At 44.7% G+C, this 21,415-nt stretch overlaps 1 protein-coding gene across 11 annotated transcripts in view; it reads left to right on the plus strand.

Moving 5' to 3' along the window:
• Positions 1 to 21,415, plus strand: part of PHLDB2 (pleckstrin homology like domain family B member 2) — a 110,710-nt gene that overhangs the window by 35,264 nt on the left and 54,031 nt on the right. For 7 of the 11 annotated variants that reach the window (XM_035315138.1, XM_035315143.1, XM_035315146.1 and 4 more), the window contains exons 1-2: positions 11,293 to 11,412; positions 19,071 to 19,180. In XM_035315138.1, the coding sequence (XP_035171029.1) occupies positions 19,132 to 19,180 (49 nt within the window). In that variant the 5' untranslated portion in view covers positions 11,293 to 11,412; positions 19,071 to 19,131. Of the gene's footprint in view, positions 1 to 8,565; positions 8,775 to 11,292; positions 11,413 to 12,075; positions 12,221 to 19,070; positions 19,181 to 21,415 lie in introns of those variants that run through there. The other 4 variants (XM_035315139.1, XM_035315141.1, XM_035315140.1 and 1 more) reach the window with 4 other exon arrangements.

The following is a 21,415-nucleotide window of genomic DNA, read 5'->3' on the forward strand; positions in this document are numbered from 1 at the left end:
TGGATCTTTACGGCACAATGGTGGTGTGCCTTCTGGACTCTGGAGAGCAAGACCTCTGTCTTTCCTGTGCTCTTCAAAACCCTGCCAGCAGGCAGCCTGGGGGCTTGGCTGCCTCCACAAGGGTCCATCCAGGAGGCTAGGAGTTTAGCGGTCTTTTCAGTTGCTGGTGAAAAATAAAACTTCTCATCTGTGCTTGAGATGAAGCGAGTTTGGGGTTCCAACCATCTGAGCAGACGCACCTCCTGTGACTTTCAGTGCTCAGATGCACGTCTTAAATCCTTACATCTATGAGCTCGTTTTCTTCCCATGTTCCACTGTCAGCCTTCGTTTCCATTAATAATTACATGTGAATTGCCAAGAAGCTTGCCCCTTGTGAAAAACCACCTTCTGAAATTTCAGAAGCAGCTGCGTATGTTCAGAATCACCACATCTGGATGCTTCTGGCTGAGTGGCCGTGCCCTGTTCCCTGCACACATGCACAGATATGGAGGATTCACACTTGATTTTCTTCCTTTATCAGACCAAAACATCAAATACAGTAACTCAAAAGACACATGTACAGAGAACCCTACAGAAAGTAGGTATGCTTTCAAAATGTTTAATGTTTGGTTTTAATTTTTAGTTCAGCTTAGGTCTTCAATTACCTGAAACAGCTGCATCCCTCCCAGTTTAATACATAGAAATAGCAGCTCTGCTAGAGACCAGAAAGTTAATTCTTTAAAGCCATTACCAAAAAAAAAAAAAGGCTAAGGATAAAAAATCTTAGTACTCTTCTGGTAACAGGTAGATGAGAACTTGCTTCACATGAAGGATAGACTTAGTCTGTGGACGTCCAAACAAATCAGCAATGTGACATTTGTTTCTCACAGGAAAATCCTTTCCCTGGAGTGCAGACAGGAAATCCAAAATAAGAGGAGGTGAATACCAAAGGACTGCTGAGGGAAGGGGAGGATCAGAAAGAACAGTGTTCACTTGTTATGTAGGCTAGGGAAAGGAAAAAGCGTGTGAGAAATCAGTGTTTATTCCTACGTTTTGTGAAGTGCTCTGACTGCAGAATGAACCGCTTCTCCGCTGTGAGGCCGTAGTGTAATCACCGTGCCACCTGGCGAATCCCTGATTTTCTCAAAAAGAAAATGAATTACTGAATTACTTTCAGGGGGAACTATTACACAATTCATCTTATCCAACCAATAAATGAGAGACCATTAAGTCTGTTCACAGCACCTGTTTTTCTGACTAAGAGACCATTGGGAACCAGCTTCTGTGAAGTATTGACTGCTCTGTTGGAAATCTTGGTACAAACTCAGTGATCCAGTAGTGGGCTAGCATTAATAGCAGCACCCGAATGTTTAACACAGGGACCTTCAGCTGGATATACATTGGCCAGGCTAACGCAGCCCTCTGAAGCTGCTGTGCTCTGAATAGAGGACATCACATTACAGGCATAACATGGGGTGGGAAAGACAGGAGACGAATGAGCTTTGTTGTCACCCCTCAAATCCGCTGACAGCAGCTTCATTTGGGACCATTGCTGTCCCATCAGCATCCCCCACAGCTCAGGACTCAAATGCTGGGCAGCTGTGCCTGCAGTGGGTAAGGAGAGCTAATTGCTTCAGCACAAGGAGCAGAGGAAGAGTGATTCACCTTGTAACAAAGGGCCCTGCAAGGCTGTGCTGTGTGGAGCTACTGAGATGCTCAGTGACAGCGAGGCTGTGAAGCGGGGGCTCTGAAAGGGACGTTCCTCCCATTGCATTTGCTGACTTGAAGTTTTTGTCAGCTGGGACTTTGGGCTTCGTGCCAGCCCAGAAAAACTAACAAAGGCCATTTCTTCAGTTGCATATGGTCAGGAAAGAAGGAAAAGGGGAGGGAAAATGAGGGACTGTAATACTTTCAAATGAATATTTATTTATTTATTTATTTATTTTCAGAGAAGTAAAAATGTCTCATTTATATAGCTTCTGGCTATTGTAAGCCCCAGTGTAATTCTTAAATCTATGTGAAATGGCACAGATCACATGGCTTTAACATAGTACAAAGGCCATGGGAAGTGAGGATAGTCTTGAAACTGAACCTAAACTCCTACTGTGGTCAAAAAGGGAAAGAAAAAAAAAAAGAGGGGGAAAATAAAATGGAAAAGAAAAAAGAAAAGGAAAGATGCAACATTAAGCCCAAGAGAGAAGTGCTGGGACTGGATTTGTCCAGCAAAGGTTATTTCCACTTATTCAACATTTTTTCCTTCAGTTTCCTAGATTCTTTGGAGAGTTTGTACTCTTAAGAAAATGTTATTGGGGCTGGGTGATTTCTCTGCCTTCTGATAAGGAAATAAACAAGATGCTCATATAACCATTGTTTTCAAAACTCACATTTCAGTTTCTCAGTCGTTTCAAAGCTGTCTAACCGAGCTGCTCGGGGATTTCATGGTGCTTGTATCCCCTGGCCACGGCACATTTGACGAAAGTTGAGCTGTTAGATACCCTTCCCTCACCAAATTCCGACACAGCTGCATCTTCGCGTTCTCTTCCTGAGCTGCTGCTGGGTTCGAGCGGCACCAGTCTACGCATTGCCAAATTCTATCCAACTTCTCTTAAAAAAAAAAAAAAAAAAAGAGGTGAGAACAACATTTTAATAGTGAAGTATAACTGGCTATTGTTGTCCTTTCTTTGTATAAGCTGTTATCAAGGTTTTGAAGTTCTGCCAGCTTGTTTCCATTACAAGGAAAACCTGATAGCAGCTGGAATTTTTGGAGTTCAGAGGGAGCGATGGCAATGGTCCTGTTGACTTACACAAATGTGCACAAAATGCTGTTTTTTATGAACATGGAATAAAGAAACTGGAAACAATTTTCTGCTGAGACATCTCTGCCTTTTCAGCAGCACTAACCCCTAGGAAGCTCTGTCTTTTTAAACTTCTTTCTAATGTGGTATCCACTGCAACTTTTCTCATTCTCTCACTTCTCTTCAAGGCTTCTTTTTCGCACTCTCCTGCCCATCAGTACTTCGAGCTATAGCTATCAAGTGTTCCAGCCCTGTGCTTATCTGCCCCGAGAGAAGCCTCCCTGCTCATATTGCGTAGCTTCTACTCAGTATTTGGGTGTTAGCTTCTGTTTTTTTTCTGCCATCACTACCCCTGAGAGCCTTTGAGTCTTGCAGTTTGCTTAATCCAAGCCTGGGAGCGATGAAAATGGTTATTAACACTTTCGGTGTAACGGCTGGCTGCAGCTAGTGACATAAAAACCAGCTGTCATGTTCACTCTGTTGATCTCACGCACCAGTGGGCAGATAAGGCATTAGAATCAAGATAATTTCCTAAAATGGAGAAATCAGACCCTGCAGTATGGACTCTACCTAGTGTACGTAGCACACATGAACATGCTACAGGCCCGTTTTATCTACAAAACAGGGTTCCTTTACAGCATGTGTACCATATTAAGCTTTCTTTGCATTAGCATCAAAAAATCTTGACTTCTGCAATATGCCGTGATTCGAACCATATGGTGCGTGAGAAACAGGTGGAGCAAAGCCTGAGCGAAAAAAAATGGAAGGAGGAAAAAAAAAACAAAACATTTTTAATATAATCAAGATAAAGAACTGCACTTGTGACCATCACCCTCCCAGCAATTATTATAAGAAACAAATAGGCGAGCCCTTCCCAATAAATAAATTAACAGTGAAGGTGGGCTGAGTACAAGAAGTTATCAACTAGCAGGCTGTGTTCTTTGGAAAGGTGCTACTAACAATTATTTGGGGTATGTTACATATAGCCTTGAGTTGCTACAGGATGGTTCTCTCTGATTTGCATGGTAATTATTTATGATATGCTATTTTTGCTATGATTTTTCACCTCCATTGCAGAATTTTGTTTCAATGTCCTAATGGTGTGATTCTTAAAATCCTCTTTTTAAAGGGGTTGCTGGAACACTTCCCTTGCAACTGTTTTTTGAGGTGTTTATCAGCAAGATGACTTCCTCCTATAGTTTCTGTGAACACTCTTTTTAGCTATCTTAATGAAAATAAAAGGTGCTTTGCAAAAGGTGTTGATGCTTTTAGCCTGCCTAGTTGAAGAGGACGATTTAATTTGTGTATTTACAACTGCAAGTCTTCTTTTTATTTTTCCTTGTGCTTGATGTCTTTTTTTTTTTTTTTTTAAACAGAAAAGTATGTAGCTGCATGTTCCTATGGCAGGGAAAAGCCAACGCAGCCATCCAGCTGTTAAAATCAGTGTTAGATGTGAATTTTCTATGGATTTCCCACTGCATGGCAGGAAACCAGCTTTCATTGCTCCTTCCCCCTCCTCCCCATCTAACCGTCTATTAGATTAATACCAGAAGCATGAAGTAACGTTGCACAGAAAGTTGTTGCTTTTAGCTCTCGGAAAACTTGGCAGCCTCTCGAGAAATGAAAGGGGGAGGGGGAACCTGAAACTTCACTCACCAAAGAAGAGATCTGAGGCATTCAGCATAAAGAAACATTTTTCTCTCATTAAATCTCTGAGGTTTTACAAGCCAGCTAATGACAAACTACTTAGAAGCCTAATGAGGCTCCAGCATCAACCCTTTCCTCTCTGTGTTTGTTGGCTGGCTACTTTAGTGTCCCTTTTTCATGTTGTTATCTAATTTATGTCCTGTTAGTGAAATATATAGCTAAGATAGTGTGTTTCTCTTCTTGGTTGTAAAGGGTTTTTCAGATAAGTTTACAGGACAGACCTGGGAGCTTGCAACCCAAATTACTGTTGTTCACAAATGTCGGGATGCTGTTACAAATGCTTTACGGTTTCGGTAGAACAAAGAAGGGGAAAAACATGCAACGTGCAAACAAGGTGTTGTGAAACAGAGGAGAGACCACCCCCAGCGTCCTATCTCAGATATCACAGTGGTCTTGAAGCTAGAGCACAAAATTATAATTTATTAAAACAACGTGTTAAAGATTGTCATATGTTAATTTCCTGTGATATTCTGGGATCAGCAAGCTTATTTTATTGCTTCCTGTGGGCCTAATCCTACATCAGGCGGTGTGAACTTCATTGGGAGTGTGTGGGCTCGTGGTCACAGCAGCAGCACAGACCCAGGCAGAGGAACAGGCACGGGATGGCTCCGCAACCAGGCAGCCCGGGCTGCTGGTGCACGGCGCTGTGGGACAGGGACCCAAGCTCAGAGGTGAGGTGAGCAGTGTTAGGCAAGGATACGTGCCTGAAGCAGCAGTCTTTGCACAGTGTAACTCGTGTAAAATGGCCTTTCCAAGCTTCTCATAGTTCCCAAGTAACTGAGCGTATTTATTTTTTTGGTTTACCATCATGCCGCTGGCGGTGGTGTTGCCTCAGAAAGCCTCTGGTTAAAACAAGATGCTTGGTTATAACTGTCCTGGCTGTAGGAGCTGGATTTCTACAGCAGTTTTAAAAATAACTGCAGCATCAGACCCCCCAAAAAGCATTGGTCCATCTTCCCCTTTCCACCACACAAATGCATTATCTGAATTAATTTGGCTGTGCAACCCTCTCCCTTGCTATAATTTTAGCACTTGGTTGAAGAGGGGCATGTACAGTCAGGAGGTTAGATGCCTGGTTGTTGCTGGACTACTGTTCTGGCTTAGGCTGAGTTTGCATTGGGCATTAGTGATTTTCTAGGATGTTTAGCTTTGGGTTTTGCATATTTTGTTTGTCTAAGCACATAAGCTGCTTTGAGTAACAAATGCGTGGGGAGAAAATTGTTATAATTATTATTTTTCTTCATGTTGCTTTTAATCCTGTCCCTATTTGGAGAAAAATCATGGAAAACTAAGGCTGAAATGTGTCTGTGTCTTATTCTGCCCCTATTAGTGCAAGAAAGCAGTAGTGATATTGTGTCATCCTTTGTGTTGCTAATGGGAGTTAATTTCACATTTGGAGGCCATCTGCCAAGAAAAACCCTCTCTACAGCCCTTCTCAATGCACATATAAAACTTCTCAGCAAAGGCAGCTCCATGAATCAGTTGTGAGGATGTATTTTATCTAAGCTTTATTAGGTGTAGCTTTTTCCTTAATGAAAGCCACTACATCAATTCTGGCCCCAATTACTCTGAAGAGAATGAAGTAAGTTTTGGCACCAGTCTTCCCTTCTAGTAGCGATGCATTCTTCTACCTCTTCTGTCTCTGTACTAATCAACTCAATTTCACCTGAAGGGAAAGAATGCTTCTGTAGAAGGAAGGACCCAAATGAGTACTCATTTCAACACAGTTCTGTCTTTACAGAGATCAAATATAAAATTGAAGTAGTATCTTGGGTTCTTTGACTTACTGTTTTGTTCTAGCTGAGGTTTTGTGTGCAGCCTTGGTCAGCTGGCTTAAATGCTTTTAGATTTCTAATTCCCTACTAAGGAAAGCACTACCTTGCTCACACGACCCACTGTGTTAGATATATAAATAGATAAAAGCTTTGTGCACCCAGATTTGATAATGACAGATAAGGACCAAGCAGGAACAGCGAATTTCCCTGGCTTGGCATCAGAGACAAATCACACAGCCCCATCCTAAGGTGTGCATAGGAGTTTATTCATCCGCTTATTGCTTGTTGAAAGGGCAACCACAGGACAGATAGCCTTGTATCCAACCACAGAGTGCAAAATGCTTAATCTGTGATTGTAATCACAAAACACTATTGTATCTGCACCACACCATCTTCTGTCCATCATTTGCCTACTGATTTAATATCTCTAAGGAGCGTTGAGAAGGTGCTGCCTGTAGACCCTGTGTGTGAAGTGCAGTGTGTTTGCTTGCAGAACGGCCTGTTGTGTATCAAAAATGTAATTGTGTACAGAAAAACTTTCAAAACTTAGCTGTAGTATCAGAGTTGAATAATTAAGTTATAAGCTACCCTCATTCACAGATGTGTGCTGGTTCTAGCAAAGGGAAGCAATTTATCAGCTCTGAAGAGACAGCCATGCGCAAGCTTAGGGTTGCACTCTTGCAATTTAGAGAGTCATTTCTGGCCTGTGTTAGCAGGAATCTTTTGGATTATTAAAATGTGCTACTTAAATAAGAAATAGCATGATCTTTTATTACACTAAATGGTATAGTTGCTTTAATAAGTGCTTACTTTTCCAACAAATCTTTTGCTTATATCTATAGGTCATTATGGCTACAACATGGCTACTACTTGCGTGAGCAATTATGAGTTGTCACCATAAAATGTCTCTACCAGTAAATTGCACAACTCATTAAGAGAAAACTAACTGCCTGAATTACCCAGGTCCTCACTTCAGCGGTACTTCTGAAACACAGCCCTACTCTGAGCTGCAAAGGCAGCATGACAAGAGCAGACCCCGCAACTGCACTGCAAAACCCTGCAATGCCTCACCAAAGTGCGATGAAGAACAAGTCTTGCCAGCCTGGTCCTTTAAGCTCAGAATTCGGCTGCAAAAGCAGCCAGCGTTTGATGATTCAGAGGAATGCAAACCCTAACCACTTTCTTGCCTTGCAATTACAACCTAGTTAATTGCGTACAACTGTGCAAAGGAAGAGAGTGAGGAAATTCCTTTCCTGACCCTTCCAGCAATTGACTTGTGCCCTGGAGCATGAAATTTGATTACTCATGTAACTTATTTTCCTGAGGCAGTTTTTGTTGATAGCTCTTGTGTGACAGTTCAAGAAAGTTTCAGGCCAAGTCACAAGGACACCACTGGCTGAACATCAGCTTGCTTTATTTTTCTTGTTTGATATACCTCTGCATTGTGTGGTGGATTAACAGATTTCTAGATTTTGGTCTTGGATGGCAAGTGTAACTATTGGGCGTGTTCTTTTTTCCCCACTGGAATGGAACTGATGAATGTGGCCATGCTCCAGGTTGCCTTTTAATTTAGCAGAGATTCCCACTGAGACTTAATTTTTAAGTTTCCTGCAGTACCTAGGATCTATCCTGCTACACTGCCTGAAAATGTCTTTGATAGAGTTACAGCAGAAGAATCACCGCTTGCTTTGAAGTTTCATCAGAAGTTCTGGTTGTGACAATCTTTATTATTTTTCGAGCTACAAGCAACTGTGTTAGTGTTATTCTGCAATGGCAAACAACAGCTGGGTTTCTTTACCAAGGCAGTGGTACAAAATGCTCGTTATATGCTGCAAAGCACTGAGTCATTACAACCTCATTTGTTGCCACATGCTTGCTCAAGAAGGCTGCAATTCAATAATCCATTGGTGTATTGGTCATGCCGGTTCAAGAAATGTAGGCTTGGTCTCCAGCAGAGCAGCTTAGATTTGTGTTGGACTGTGGTTCCTCCAGTTCTTAGGCACTCTAGTGCAACTAAGTGTTGGATCTTTTTCAGAAGGAGTGGGCAGGGAAGGAAATTGTTGCCTGGATCATTTTCTTGATTGGGTTTTCACCAGTAATTTCATCAACCCACCCAAGTAGACCACAGACTATAGATTAGGAACCTAAATGAATACTTAAGGCAGGAAGGGGAAGAAACCAGACCAGTTTTGCCACCAAAGGAGGGGAAAAAAAAAAAAAAAAAAAAAGGCATGGCTATGCCAGAAGTCATCAATGGACAGCTTTATCTCGACTGACTTTGTCAGGCTGGGTATTGTCTCCTCCTGCAGGTAACATAAAGCCTGAACCAACTCCCAGCTGTGGGCTCTGGCTCATTTGACAGAAATGCAGTCATGGCCACACCTGATGTGGATAAAATCAGTAATGCTGAGGGACCAGGTAACGGAGATACGGTGATTGTGGATGCCTGTTCACAGGTGACTTCAGTTCTGATCCAGCTGAATAGATTTCTCCTCTGTTTCAGAAGCTTGCCAGTGAGGTATTTTTATTACCGTTTTCAACACTCCTGATTAAAATACATTTTGTGCAAGCTTTCCAACGTTTGATTTTTTACTTATATGAATTACCATGGAAACTACTAAACCTTTATTGGGCATGCTTGTATACTCAGGGATGGGGAATTCTGAATGCCTCTATGATATGCAATACAGGTGTTGTAGCAGAGAAACTGCCACAAGGATGGTTCAAGCTAGCTAGGTGGACTGTTGAACCCGTCTTTGACTCCCAGCTCATGAGCAAGTTTCCATATCTTTTTTTTCCTGACTTTCCTTAAGAGGTCTGTTGTTGCCTTTGTTCCAACAAGAGCAGAGAGTATTCAGCTCTTTAGCTTTTGGAGTTTTACTTGTTTGATCATTTTTAACTACTTTCTATACATAAGAGGTCTAAATGAATGTTTTTTGTTTGTTTATAATTGCCAGACTCTTGCTTGTTAGACTTTCTAATTTATCTTATGGCTGCACCTATGGCTGTTTTTTTAGTTCCTCTTGTTACTTTGGAAATAAGCTTTATTCCTTCTCTTTCCCTCCTTTGATGCCAAGAAACAGATGACATTGACTCAGGTAATGTTTTCCCATAGATATATGAGGGGAAACGCATGCTTGGCCTCATCCAGCTTTGCTGACACCTCACCTGATGGGTAGGAGCTAAGCACAGGAACAATTCAACTGGAATTTCTAAATTCTTTCAGAGGAATGGTTTGTCTGCAAGTGCCAAGTTACTCCTTTCCATACTGTTAAGCTTCACTTTCCCTAGGGAGATTTTTGTAGACTATTACAGTTTTCCCACTCATAATAACAAAAGGAAAATCCCGTGAGATGAAGGGGAGGCTGGCTGCTTTTGGCTCTGACTGCAGGCAGGGTTAAAAGTCATTCTTACTTCTTCCAGCTATGAGCACATCCTAAACTTTGCATTCCTTACGTGTACATGGCTTTGTTTGTTTAAGTGCATGGACCTCTTGTTTGTTTGGTGAGCAAAGCACATGAGCCAACTTCAACACCAGCAATAAATGAAGCCCTTGGACATCACAGAAGAGCTCAGCCAGGTTCTGGCCTATCAGAATAACTCAGCTGAAAAGCTTGTCATTTTGTATGTAAACTACAGCAGATACCAGGACAGCCAAGGCCATTTCTTCTTTCATGGCTTGTGGGTGTTACTACATAGATTCCAGATTTTAAGGATCGATTGCGAAGTTTATACTGTGGTAAACCAACAGTTTTAGCCAAGTAAAATATCCCCTGGAAAATGCAAGGCACAAACTAGATCCAAACTGCCCCTGAACACGAATGGTTAGCAGTTTCTGCAGCGTTTCAGGTCTATGGGGTGCTGTGTGAGCTATGCTAGCTGCCCAGGCGCCCTGTGCACTAGGTGCGTGCTGCAGTTCCCTCTTGCTTGCTGGGAAGAAGGGATGAAGGCAGGGTGACGAGGCCGCACCGCACTGAACAAAATAGTTACCTGGGGTGCTCCAGCTTGCTGCCCCTGCACTGTCCAGCAGACAGGCTCACGTCTCTCATTGCTGGGGCTTTCCTCACGAAGCTGAGTGTGCTACGTGTGCTCAGAGAACAACATTTGCTCGTATACTTGACTCCCACCAGTCACCTGAAGCATGGGACCCCTCTCTGGGGCCTTGTTTTTTTTGTTTGCCCTGCTGACAGCCACAACCCAGCGGTCGGCCTCGCTGCTGCTGTCGCTTAGCAGCCTCCAGCACCTCTGCAGCCACTTGGGACGGTGTCCCCAGCCTGTGTGACAAACACAGCGCGGGCCAGGCACGCCGCTTTGGCAAACACACCCTGCTGGGTCTGTAAGGCCACCGGCTCCTGGCAGCGGTGCTGGGCCTGGCTGTGCTCCCCAGCCATGTCTCCCTGCTTGGGGACCGCCAGTGGGGCCAAGCACCCGTGGTGACAGACGCCACCAGCCTACGTCCTTTGCTGCGGCCTCGACAGGCCTCTTTTGGGGGCATGCACACGTGCTTTTGGTGTACTGTGTTCTTTTTTGGTGTACCGTGTTGATTTTTTCAGGTAGGGGGCTGGCTGCACGACGGAAGGCTGCGTTGAGCGGCCCTGGGGGGCAGCCTGACTCCGCTGCGGGGGCTGAGGAAGCCGCCTCGCCTCACAGGTGAGCGCAGCCCCAGCCCCAGGCGAAGAGAAGCGGGCCCTCGCCCTGCCGGCAGCCGCCCTGTTTACTCAGCTAATCTGCGGGGCAGGAAATTGCCTCACGATTCACAGCTATGGCTCGCGGGGCCGGCCGCTGCCCCTCGCACCACGCTGCCTCCTCCAGCGGGACGGGCGTGGAGCGGGGCGAGGGGACCAAGCAGCAGGGTCTTGTCCCGCTGTCCGCCCGTCCGCCCGCCCGTCCATCCCTCGCCCTGCGTCCCCCCTCGCTGTCTCCCTCTTTCTCTCCCTCACCGCCTTCCCTCCCCCCCCGTCCAGGGTCCTCTCGGCCCGCCCCGCTCCCGCGCCCCCAGCCTGCGGGGAGCGAACCATTCCTCCCGCGGGGGTGCCCCGCGGCCGAGCCCCGCCGGGGGGGCGGCGCTGGCTCCGGCGCAGGGGGGGCGGCTCCGGGAGGCGGCGGCGGGGCCGGGCCGGGGCTCGCAGCGGCGGGGATGCTGGGGGGCAGCGGCGGTGAGTGCGGGACGGGGATGGGGAGAGGGGTTTGTGCCCCCTTTGCAGGGCTGCTCTCGGAGGGAGGGGAGCCCCGCGGCCGCCGTGGGGTGCGGGAGGCTGAGCGCTTTGTCCCGCTGTCCCCCGGCGACGAACAAAGCGGCTGCGGGGCACCGGGGAGGGGGTGGCTCCGTTTGATCCCGTTTCCCTTTCCCCCTGGGGGTGAGGTACCTGGCGGAGGGCATGGAGGGAGGGAAGAGGAGGACGGGGTCTTTGTCCGTGCCGCTTTGTTGGCAGCAGCGGCAGCCGCCGTGCCCGGCCCTGCCCGCGGTCCCTCGGCTTCTCCCCACGCCTCGGAGCTGCCCAGGGTTTTATTTCCCCCCGTGGGCAGACGGGCGGTGCTCGCACAAAGCCCGGAGGGACGGTCCCCCGGCACCGAGTGCTGCTCTGGTCCCCGTGTCACCGGCACCACGCCTGCCCGGACCCCCCTCGGCATCGCCGGGCAGCAGGGAGCACCCCTCGTCTTCGGGGCGAACCCCTCGTCTTTGGCGTGCACGGCCCCTCTCTCCCAGCCTAGCCGGGTCTCCCCTCTGCTGATCTCCTCGGCTTGCTTCCTTCCCTAAGTCGCGGTGTGTCCCCAGAGGTAAGGCATTACCAGGGGAAAGGCGTGGTGGAGCCGAGCGGGATGGCAAGCAAGAGGAGAGGCTTGCTCTCCCACAGCAGGAGGAGGCGATGCGGGAGGAACAGAAGTTATCAGAGGAGCGTGTAGGAGCGCTTACCTGTGCTGTCAAAGGGAGGGAGAGGCCGAGCTAGGGGAGTGACAGAGGAGGTATTAACTTTTGGAGTATTCAAACAGCAACACCTTACCCTTTCCAGAGCCGCTAATGCCTTTTTATGGTTGCTTTAAGTGGTTTCTTTTCTGCACCGGGGATTTCTTCCCCTTCCCTTCTGTCGAATGCTAAATGAACCCTTTTGTGTGCCCACGTTCGCACTGAGGGAATGGAAATCTCCGACAGTAACCAGGACGGAAAGGGCAGTCATTTTTTCCAGATCAGTTTTTATCTGTGCTTATCAGATACCATTAGTGACTGGTTTCGTGGAAGTATGCAGAGGTACCAGCTGGGCATTAATGGGAAGGAATAAAGGAAAGATGTGGAGTGTTTTTCTAGGCAAGAAGCAGGGGAAGGGTCAGATGGGGATTGTAGATCCCCCGTGAGGTTGGAGTTGAATGCAAAGGACAGAAGGATTTTGGACGGGAAGATCTGGTCTGTCTTTACCACTTGAAGATCCCAAGAAAAGTTGTAATAATGAAAGAGGGGGGGCAAAGCGCTGATTGCTTATGAAGGAGTTAATGCTGCGTTCACTGTACTTGTGGCGTGTTCTCTCCGTCTTCATTTATTAAAGCAAACAGCTAATTCTGATGTGTAGCAACTGCCAATGTAGCACACGGTGCTTCCCCTGGCACTAACTGAACAGCTGTGAGACGATGCCCTGTTCAGGGCGCTCAGAGCAGATGCTGGCCACTCAGGTTTTGTTTGGGACCGCTGGGGCACATCCAAGGCAGTCTGCAAGTTTTCCCATGTAGAAGGTCCTCCGCAGACCTCTGTACAGGAGTGAAATCTGTGTGACAAGGCCTGTTATTTTTCCAAGGATCATATTGTCAATGAACTATTTTATTTAACTGCCTTGGTTGTATTAAATGCTCTACCTGCATGCACCTTGTATTCCTCGCTTGAGGGAACAAAATCCTTGGGCTCGCTGATAATGCTGCAGGGCACTTGTGTAGGCAGGCCGGCCCGCCGTGGTTTGGTAGCACAAGAGCCACACTGGGCACTGTCCTGCTGATTTGGAGCCACTTAGGCTGCCGCTGCCGTGATGTGGTTTGCCAAGCACTTGTGATGTGAAGCATTTAGTTTGGGGGCTTCTCTGCTTGTAGTCCCTACAGACAACACACTACCCTGAGAGCTGGAAAGAGAAGACGTGCTAAGAGCTAGGGGGGACGTTTGGAACTATGGGGCAGATGTCAGAGGAAGGAGACAAATTGAGGAGAAATGGACAGATGAAGTAAGAGAGACAGAAACTGTCAGAGTAACAGGGCACTGAAGGCAGCTGATTAACAAAGGAACTGACAGGCACAGAGTGGCAGTGAAAGAAGTCAGCACAGAGGGAAGCAGATCGTGGGCAAAGGTTGCCTGGGAGAGTGGGAAAATGTAATAGGCAGATAGGGGGAGATGGTAAGGATGTCCAAGAATCTCCTCCCCATTCTGCCCCCTCCTCCTCCAACACCCCCCCCCCAAAAAACAAACAAACAAACAAACAAAAAAAAACAACAAAAAAAAACTTACGAGCTGTTCTGAGTAGTTTTTCTAGATTCTTAGATTTTCTGGGACTTATCTGTTGTGTCTGGCAAAGCTCTCATTGAATGGGCTAGGTACATCCTAAAGGCAAGTTTATTGTGTCAGGTGGGATGGGAAAGAAGGAACTTTTCTTTAAGGTCTTTCTGCTCCCGTACAGTGCACGAGCTGAAATTCATAATTATTTTTCACTCAACTTTAGATCAAGAAAGTCTGCATTTCCTGGGATTCAGAAATGAAAACTGAGCATATTTATGCACTTTTGCAACTACACAAAATGTTGTTTGCTTTGTTTGTTAGTCTGCACGATTAGATAGATACAAGCAGTCATAGGCCACCAACAGAGCTTTCACTTTGTCACGTCTGTGTGAATTTTCACATGTTGGTTTGCAAATCCTGAGCATGCTCATTTTTTAATAAGAAAAGAGTTAATGAAAAAGTGTAAGAATAATGCCCAGTAGCTCCTTTCTGCTGGTGTGAGATGGTAGCTGGTGGGGGCTGGATAACGGAGTAGCTACCAGAGAGGTACCACGAGAGAAAAGAAGACGGTGGCCTGAGGCTGGCTTGTCTTTTGCCGGCCCTGTTTTTCAGCACAAAGAAAGGAGTTCATTGTTTTAACAGAAATATCTTCTAAAACATTTCTACCTCTTGGTGGATTTTGTTTGGCAGAAAACAATGAACTCGCCTTTTAGAAAAGCAATCCTAACCTCTGCTTAGCTCAGTGAAGTAGTTCAGCTGAAACGTGGTTTGTGTGACTACGAAATAAGGAGGAGGTAAGGATGTCTGCTAAAATAATGCCATTTGCGTAAGTGGTTTAATATCTTGTCCTACCAGCTGCCTAGGTCTGAGGTGAGATTCACTGAAATGTGTACTTTAATAGTTTCAATTTCAGGTAAGAGTAGCTTTTACGGGGCAGAAGTTGTAAAGCATCACCATTTGCACTGAAGTTTTCGTTTGGACACGCTCAGCAGTCTATCTCCTATGTAAATGTTTTAAAATCTCTACTTGTAATCACCAAAATAGTATTTACATGGTAATGAATGTTTTCCTTCTTGATGGATATTTAAAATTGTCAGTTTTCATGACCTGATTAAAGTAATATGTGGTTTCAGTCTACTGGAAAGAGCAGTTGATTTGACATTTACAACATTTGTCCTTAAAAGTAGGAGAGAGTCGTGCTTCTGCAGTAGGACAGAAAAATACAAATCTTGTATTTCGGTGCAATTTTTGGAATCATTGGGGTAGTTATTAAAAAAAAAAAAACAACTTGGGGTTTAGAATGGGAATAAAGCTGTGTAGGGTGTTGTCTGTTATTGCTGTATCGCCCTTTTTCTGCTCCTTCTCCAATATCCAGCCCGATAATTTCTCAGAGGAAGAGATAAGTTGTAAGAGTGACTTCCTCTGCCACTCCTTTTTCCACATCGGAAACCTGCAGGCTTACAAGGAAGGGACTTTGTCAAATCTGATTCACAGATATTTGACTTTTAGTGCTGGTGAACGTGCCAAAGCGTGAGCTTTGGAATCTAAAGCTCCCTGTGCCTGTAGCCAGACCTTGTGGTTGCTTGCACCACGGAGACCAGTGTATTGCAGGACATGTACCATGAAAAGTGAGGAACCAAAAGCTTTTCAGGGCTGTGCTGGCAGGAAATTAGCTGTAGTTTAAGGTCTAGTATCTTGTATTGTGGGGGAGGAGGAGGAGGAAATGGAGAGGATGTTTAAGTGGACTCTTAGATAACAGCTTTGCTGAGCTCCCCAGATTTTGGCACAGATGTCTGTGGTCTCTCTTAAAGATGTGCCCATTCCCTACGCCATGGGTATAGCATCTCGACCAAACTATGCAGGTGTCTTGTGTGAATGTATTTTTTTGGTTTGGCAGTAGGCTTTCAGGGCTTGGGGAAAGGCTGATTTACACTTGAGTTTTTTTTTTGGAGGTAGACTACAGAGCCTTGTGAGGTTTACTTTCCTATCCGTGTGAGCCTATCAGGACTCTTTCATCAACAAGGTCTGGGGAAAAAAGAAACAGCCTTGCTTTAATCAGGAACAAGTCCGCTGTCCTAAGATTATGTGGGAAAAAGGAAATCTACTTGGCAATGGAACAGCCCATTTTTGGGTACAGGTGTGCTATACCGTGGGAAACTTGCATCTCCAGGCACTGAAGCCATCAGCCCTCCCTCATTCTCCAAATTTTGTTTGGGTTGGAAAAGTCTAGGTTTTCCTGTCTCCAGAACACAATGGAATTTCATCTATTTTCCATGGGTGGCTGTACACTGCTGTAGGAATTTCTGAAGAGAAATGTCAGACACGTAAGAGGGGACAGGAGCTGCCGGGAACTGCTTGTAATGTTGCTTGAGAAACCAAAAATGAAGAAACAATGAAGTGCAGAGAAGCCTTAGAGGGCAGATGGTCAATTTTAAGAACTTTGTTTAAAAATGACTGTTTGTTTTCGGTCAGAGGAATTCAGTATCTATTTCTGAGGTGTTTCAAGGGGCTTGGTTGGTAATACAAGAGTAGCAGGCATGCCACGGCAGCCTCTCCCAAAGGGAGGTGTCAGCCAAGGCTGAAGCGATGGAAGGGGAGAGAGCCCACCTGGTGAGAAAATCGTAGAATCATTAGGGTTGGAAGAGACTTCCAAGATCATCTGGTCCAACCATCACCCTACCACCAATGTCACCCACTAAACCATGTCCCCAAGCACCACGTCCAACCTTTTGTTGAACACCCCCAGAGACAGTGACTCTTACCACCTCCCTGGGCAACCAGTTCCAATGCTTGACTGCTCTTTCTGAGAAGAAACGTCTCCTAATTTCGACCCTAAATCTCCAGAACAAACACAGAGCAGAGCTGAACCTGTGTTTTGTGGAGCTGCAACTCTGTCCTGCTCAGCTGAGTGGATGGGTGTTTTGGAATAAAGTGACCCTGCGTTATAATATCTTAAAACTGGAATCCTTTGTTTGACTCGCAGCCTGTTTGAGTCATGAATCACTGTTTCTTCTGGTCGTTAGTAAAACAAAACTTAATTTGGCCTGGGCACCGCACAGATGAAACATGATTGGTAATGCTGTATACATTCACTTCAGATGACTTTATAAATCCCAGATGAAGTCACTTTGCTTCATTCCAGACAGGGCCGAGTGCAGCGTGTGCTCTGTAACGAGACCAAGCCTCGCTGGTTTCTGCAGGAGGCCATGCATTAGCCTGACCTGAAAAAACACGATTTCATGTGAGCAGATAAACTGTTGGGTTTGAGCTGTTCACTTGTTTTACTCCCTAATTCATTAATTGTTTGTAGCTTATCTTCACAGTAGAAAATTTTAGGTAGTTCTTCTCCCCAAAAATCCAATTACGGTTAGGTGATGACCTCTCTGATCTCTTATTCTCTAAGGAGAGAGACATGTAATGCGTTCTCAAACTTGAGCTGGAACCGTATAAATATTTAACCTTAAAAAAGACATTCTTCCCTCTGGCTATTAGCAAAATCTGGTATTCACCAAACTGAACTGAAGATTGAATCTTGAATTACATAGAAATCCTTTCCTCTCAGCTGTTCGCTCTTTAATATTAGTCACGTTGATTAAGTGGTAGCCATCATCGTACAAGAGAGAAGAGAAGGGTTTATTTTTTATATTTTAGTGATCTTACCAATCGTCCTAATCATAAAGCAGCCATGTTAGAAATGCAAAACTTGTAGTTATTTCTCATTCTTCTTTCAAAGCGACCCTTCCTTCTGTCTTGTCATTCCAAGTTGTCCATATTTTAATTTTTTGGTCAATGATGTAACAGAAAGCACAACTACAGAATAGTGTGAAACATTACAAGCCACTAGTTTTCTGTGTGAAGTTGAACGTGTCCCAAGAAGCCGGGTGTTGAGCTCTTTTTTGGGGAGCACAGTGCTGGACACATGGTATCTTTAGTAGTGCCTCGCATGCAAACACTATGCCAAGATGGTACCCTGGCAGCCATTTTAATGGCATTTCTGTCCTGTTGCTTGATGTTTTGTTGGCAGATGAGAGGCAGGCTGGTCCTGGCTGGGAAGCAGGCCCAAAGGCTTGAGAGGACAGTGGTGCTGCTTTCAGGGAACCAAAATTGGGAGAGCACTGTCAGGGCGAGGCCTACCTCTCGCCGTGAGGAGAGATGCCCGATGGAGTGGAAACCTCTCCTCAGGAGTGAGGAGTGACCTCTGTAGAGAGAAAAAGTGTTATAAAGTGAGATCGGCGCAGATGTGATTTGGGCAGTAAGAGACAGGAGGGAAAGGGCCTGGCCAGCACGGCAGGGGAAGAAAGCAGCAGGGTGAGAGAAAAGCCAGAGGGCAGTGCCATGAAGCATAGGGAGTTAGCAGTCAGCTCTTGTTTTAGGGCTGTCCTCCTGGGAGGATGATGTGAAAAGGCCTGGCAAGGAGATGCATGCATGCAATGGAGACCTGAAGTTAAAGGACCAAACTGAGGTTAAATAGGTGGCTCAGCTGTAGGCAGCTCGAGGCATCTGTCTCCATTCTTCGTGTTTCTATTTGCTCATCCCCAATTAAAGCACAGAGGACCTACAGATGGTCACCATTAATTTTGTCACTTGATGCAATTTTTTTAAAGCTTTTTTGTCAACCTTTTAAAAACAGATGTGTGTGTTTAAAATATATCTTTTTAGAGCAACCCACTAAAGATCTTTTATTTGGTTTTAGATTTAATTTTAGTCTTTAGCGGCTGGGATACAATTTTGGCATTTCAGTTAAGCCAGGTCTCTCTTGTAGACGTATCAATTTATTAGTTTATTTTTAAAATAAACTCTAAAGGATCTTTTTGCATTCCTAGCCTGTCTCCCTTGGAGCCTTAGAAATCACATCCTGCCAAAATATTTTTTGTGTTTTGGATTGCATACCTGTTTTTACATAGGTTTCATCATGATTGCAGGATGCAGGCATTGTGTGGGCTGAATTTGGGCTACAGGGCTTTCAAAAATAAAATCTTCTGCTGAAAAGTCCAACCTTCTTAACGATTTCTTAAGGAAACCACAGGAATGCAAACAGAACTCAGGAGCTGTGACTAGTAACTGCCTGCACAGAGTAAGAATCATAGATAACAGCAGATTATCAAATCAAATTATATGGATTTTTAAACTGATAAAACAACTCCAGTCCTTTTTTTTTTTTTCACAGTCTCCACATTAAACATGGGTTGCACTTTCCAAATGTCTTTTAACATGTTTCTTTTTAGTTGTGTCTGGAAATTTTACCTTAAGAAAAGTCAATTTTGGTCTGTTCGGTGCACTTGAAAGGTGTTCTCAGAGTACATTTCTTAAAGCAATATTTTTATTCTTTTGTCACTTTATTTGCAGGTCAAAATTTATCTGGTTCACTTAAATTAGTTTTGATTTAACCATCGTGTAGAAGACAAATATGATGCCAAACAGAAGTAACATCTCCTCCTTTCAGAATGTTGGATCAGGTAATCAATTAGTACACTTTGAGTTTGTTTGTAAATTTACTGAGATCTTTCAGGATTTATTACTGATTTTGGTCCTTTAATTCTGTAGATAAACCAGTACTCTGTTCTTCTTCTGTATCTAACTCATTTCACCAGCCAAAACAGGGCCACGGCTGGACAGACACACTGCAGACAGCCAACCCTTCACCATCAGTTTAATGTCTGGCTGGACTAGATATCAGTGACCCCCAGCTAAAGAACTTGGGAAGCACAGGAACTGAAAGGGATGAGGGAAAAAAAAAAAAAAGAAAAAAAAAAAAAGAGAAGAATTTCCTCCTGCGTAGCTCCAGGCAGTAAATACTTTGCTAAGCAGAGGAGCCTCGCACTGTGCACTGAAGGTTACCAAGTGAAAGCTCAGGCTGACCTTGGGGCAGGATGGATCCTGTACGTGCCACATGCTGGAACTCTCTGCCCCAGTTGCTGTGACTGCAAGTGAAGGCAGCATCAGCCAGAATATGTAACGAATCAGGGCTTATTCATAAAGCCTCATCCCAAGCATTGCCCTAAAAATAAACAAGCCAAACAAGATCTGGCTTGTGGGAAGAAGTTAAGGTTCAGTTAAACATGTGCTCTAGTCCAGTTGGGGTTTAACCTTATGATTGCGGGCACTGCGGAGTTGGAACTGAGAGCTCAGAGGAATTGGCGTGAGGTATCGTCAAGAAAAGTTGAATCCAAGTGGCTATATGAAGGTATTGTGACCTTTTTTACTGTACTTGTTTGGATTTAAAGTACAATGAACCCTTCATTGCTGTGGTGAACAGGCCTGAAAGTTTCCATGAGCTAACTTGTTTTTTGGCAAAAGCAGTTAGTCTTCGCAGGATTAAATGTGCCCTACTGGTGTTGCAAGGGAGTAATAAACAATTATTAATGTCCCATTAATGTGTCTGCTAAGCTATTTATATAGGAGTCAGTAGAATTTATGCAAAACCAGTTGAACTTCAGCTGTGTTGAACTAATGTTTTGGACAGTACATTTTTGATTTAAGAGTCAAGGCGTATGCATCACGCGTTGTATCTGTGCTCTCAAATAGCTGTTACAGGGAAGCTGTAAAAACAGCTGTTATAGGGAAGCTGTTCTTCCCTATAACACCACTAACATGGTGAGAGCTTGATCTTTTTCTGATGACTTTGTCTTGACAGAGTTTTGTTAAACAGGGGTCACATTCCTCCTTTTGTGCATTTGAACTTCATCATTGCTGTTCATCAAAATGTGCGAAAGTAGTTAAAAATGTCAAGTAAAACATCACATTATGAGAAAGTGACTCATAGCAGTGATGGTCTGACAGAGTCCTGTGAATTTATTGGTTCAAAGGCAACTTAGTCGGACCATCACTGATGAATGCGTTAAAATTATAGCAAATTAAATGATGGGCAGTATAAAAAAGTACTAAATTCTGCTTAGTGGTAAATCTGAGGCTTGGGTCTGAAGCTGCAAGATGTTTTCTGCAACTAGTAGAGCTTGTAGTTGACACATTCATAGCCACATATGCTCAAGAAGCCTTTTTTTTTTTTTTTTTTGGTCCATAATGCCAACTAATTTTATCTTTTGCATATTCACTTATGCTATTAATGATGGTTACCTTTGTTCTTAAACTTAAGGTTTGTTCCCTACCAATTGAGGAGAACATTTTGTTAGGCATTTAGACTCACCATAGTTTGTGTGGAATGAGAGCTCGTTTCCAGAAGCCTTTGGAACAGATGGATATTGAATGATGCCCTGGAAAGTAATCCATTTTTTTTGCCTTGTCAGCAGTGAAGGTCCGAGAAACAGGAATCCACTCAAAGTATGCATTGCCACCTTCCACCAGATGTTTGAACCCCAGTGAAACTGGATCATCTCAGTTCTGCTCTGCAGCTGTGGTGTGGGGCAGGAATCCAGATTGTGTGTCTGGGTTCATATAGTTGTTTGAAGTGGTACTCAGAAGAGGATTAAAGTATCACCTCAGAGGATTTTAAAAGCACTTTGCATGCTAGGATGTTAGGTTTTCATACAGAGTGGCAAACTGGGATTAGGTTTCCCACAAGGTGGCTTGAAATCACAAGTGGAAAGTGACTGAGCCAATAGTAAATCCCAGGTTCGACCTGTGTTCCCAGAGGCAGCGCTCAGTGGCACTGCAGGAACCAACACTGAAGAGTGGTTGCCTTATTAGTTCAAAGCACAGTCTAGCACATCCAGAGAGCTGCTGGAAATGTTTAT

The sequence above is a fragment of the Oxyura jamaicensis genome, chromosome 1 (genome assembly GCF_011077185.1).
Source record: "Oxyura jamaicensis isolate SHBP4307 breed ruddy duck chromosome 1, BPBGC_Ojam_1.0, whole genome shotgun sequence".
NCBI lineage: Eukaryota > Metazoa > Chordata > Aves > Anseriformes > Anatidae > Oxyura > Oxyura jamaicensis.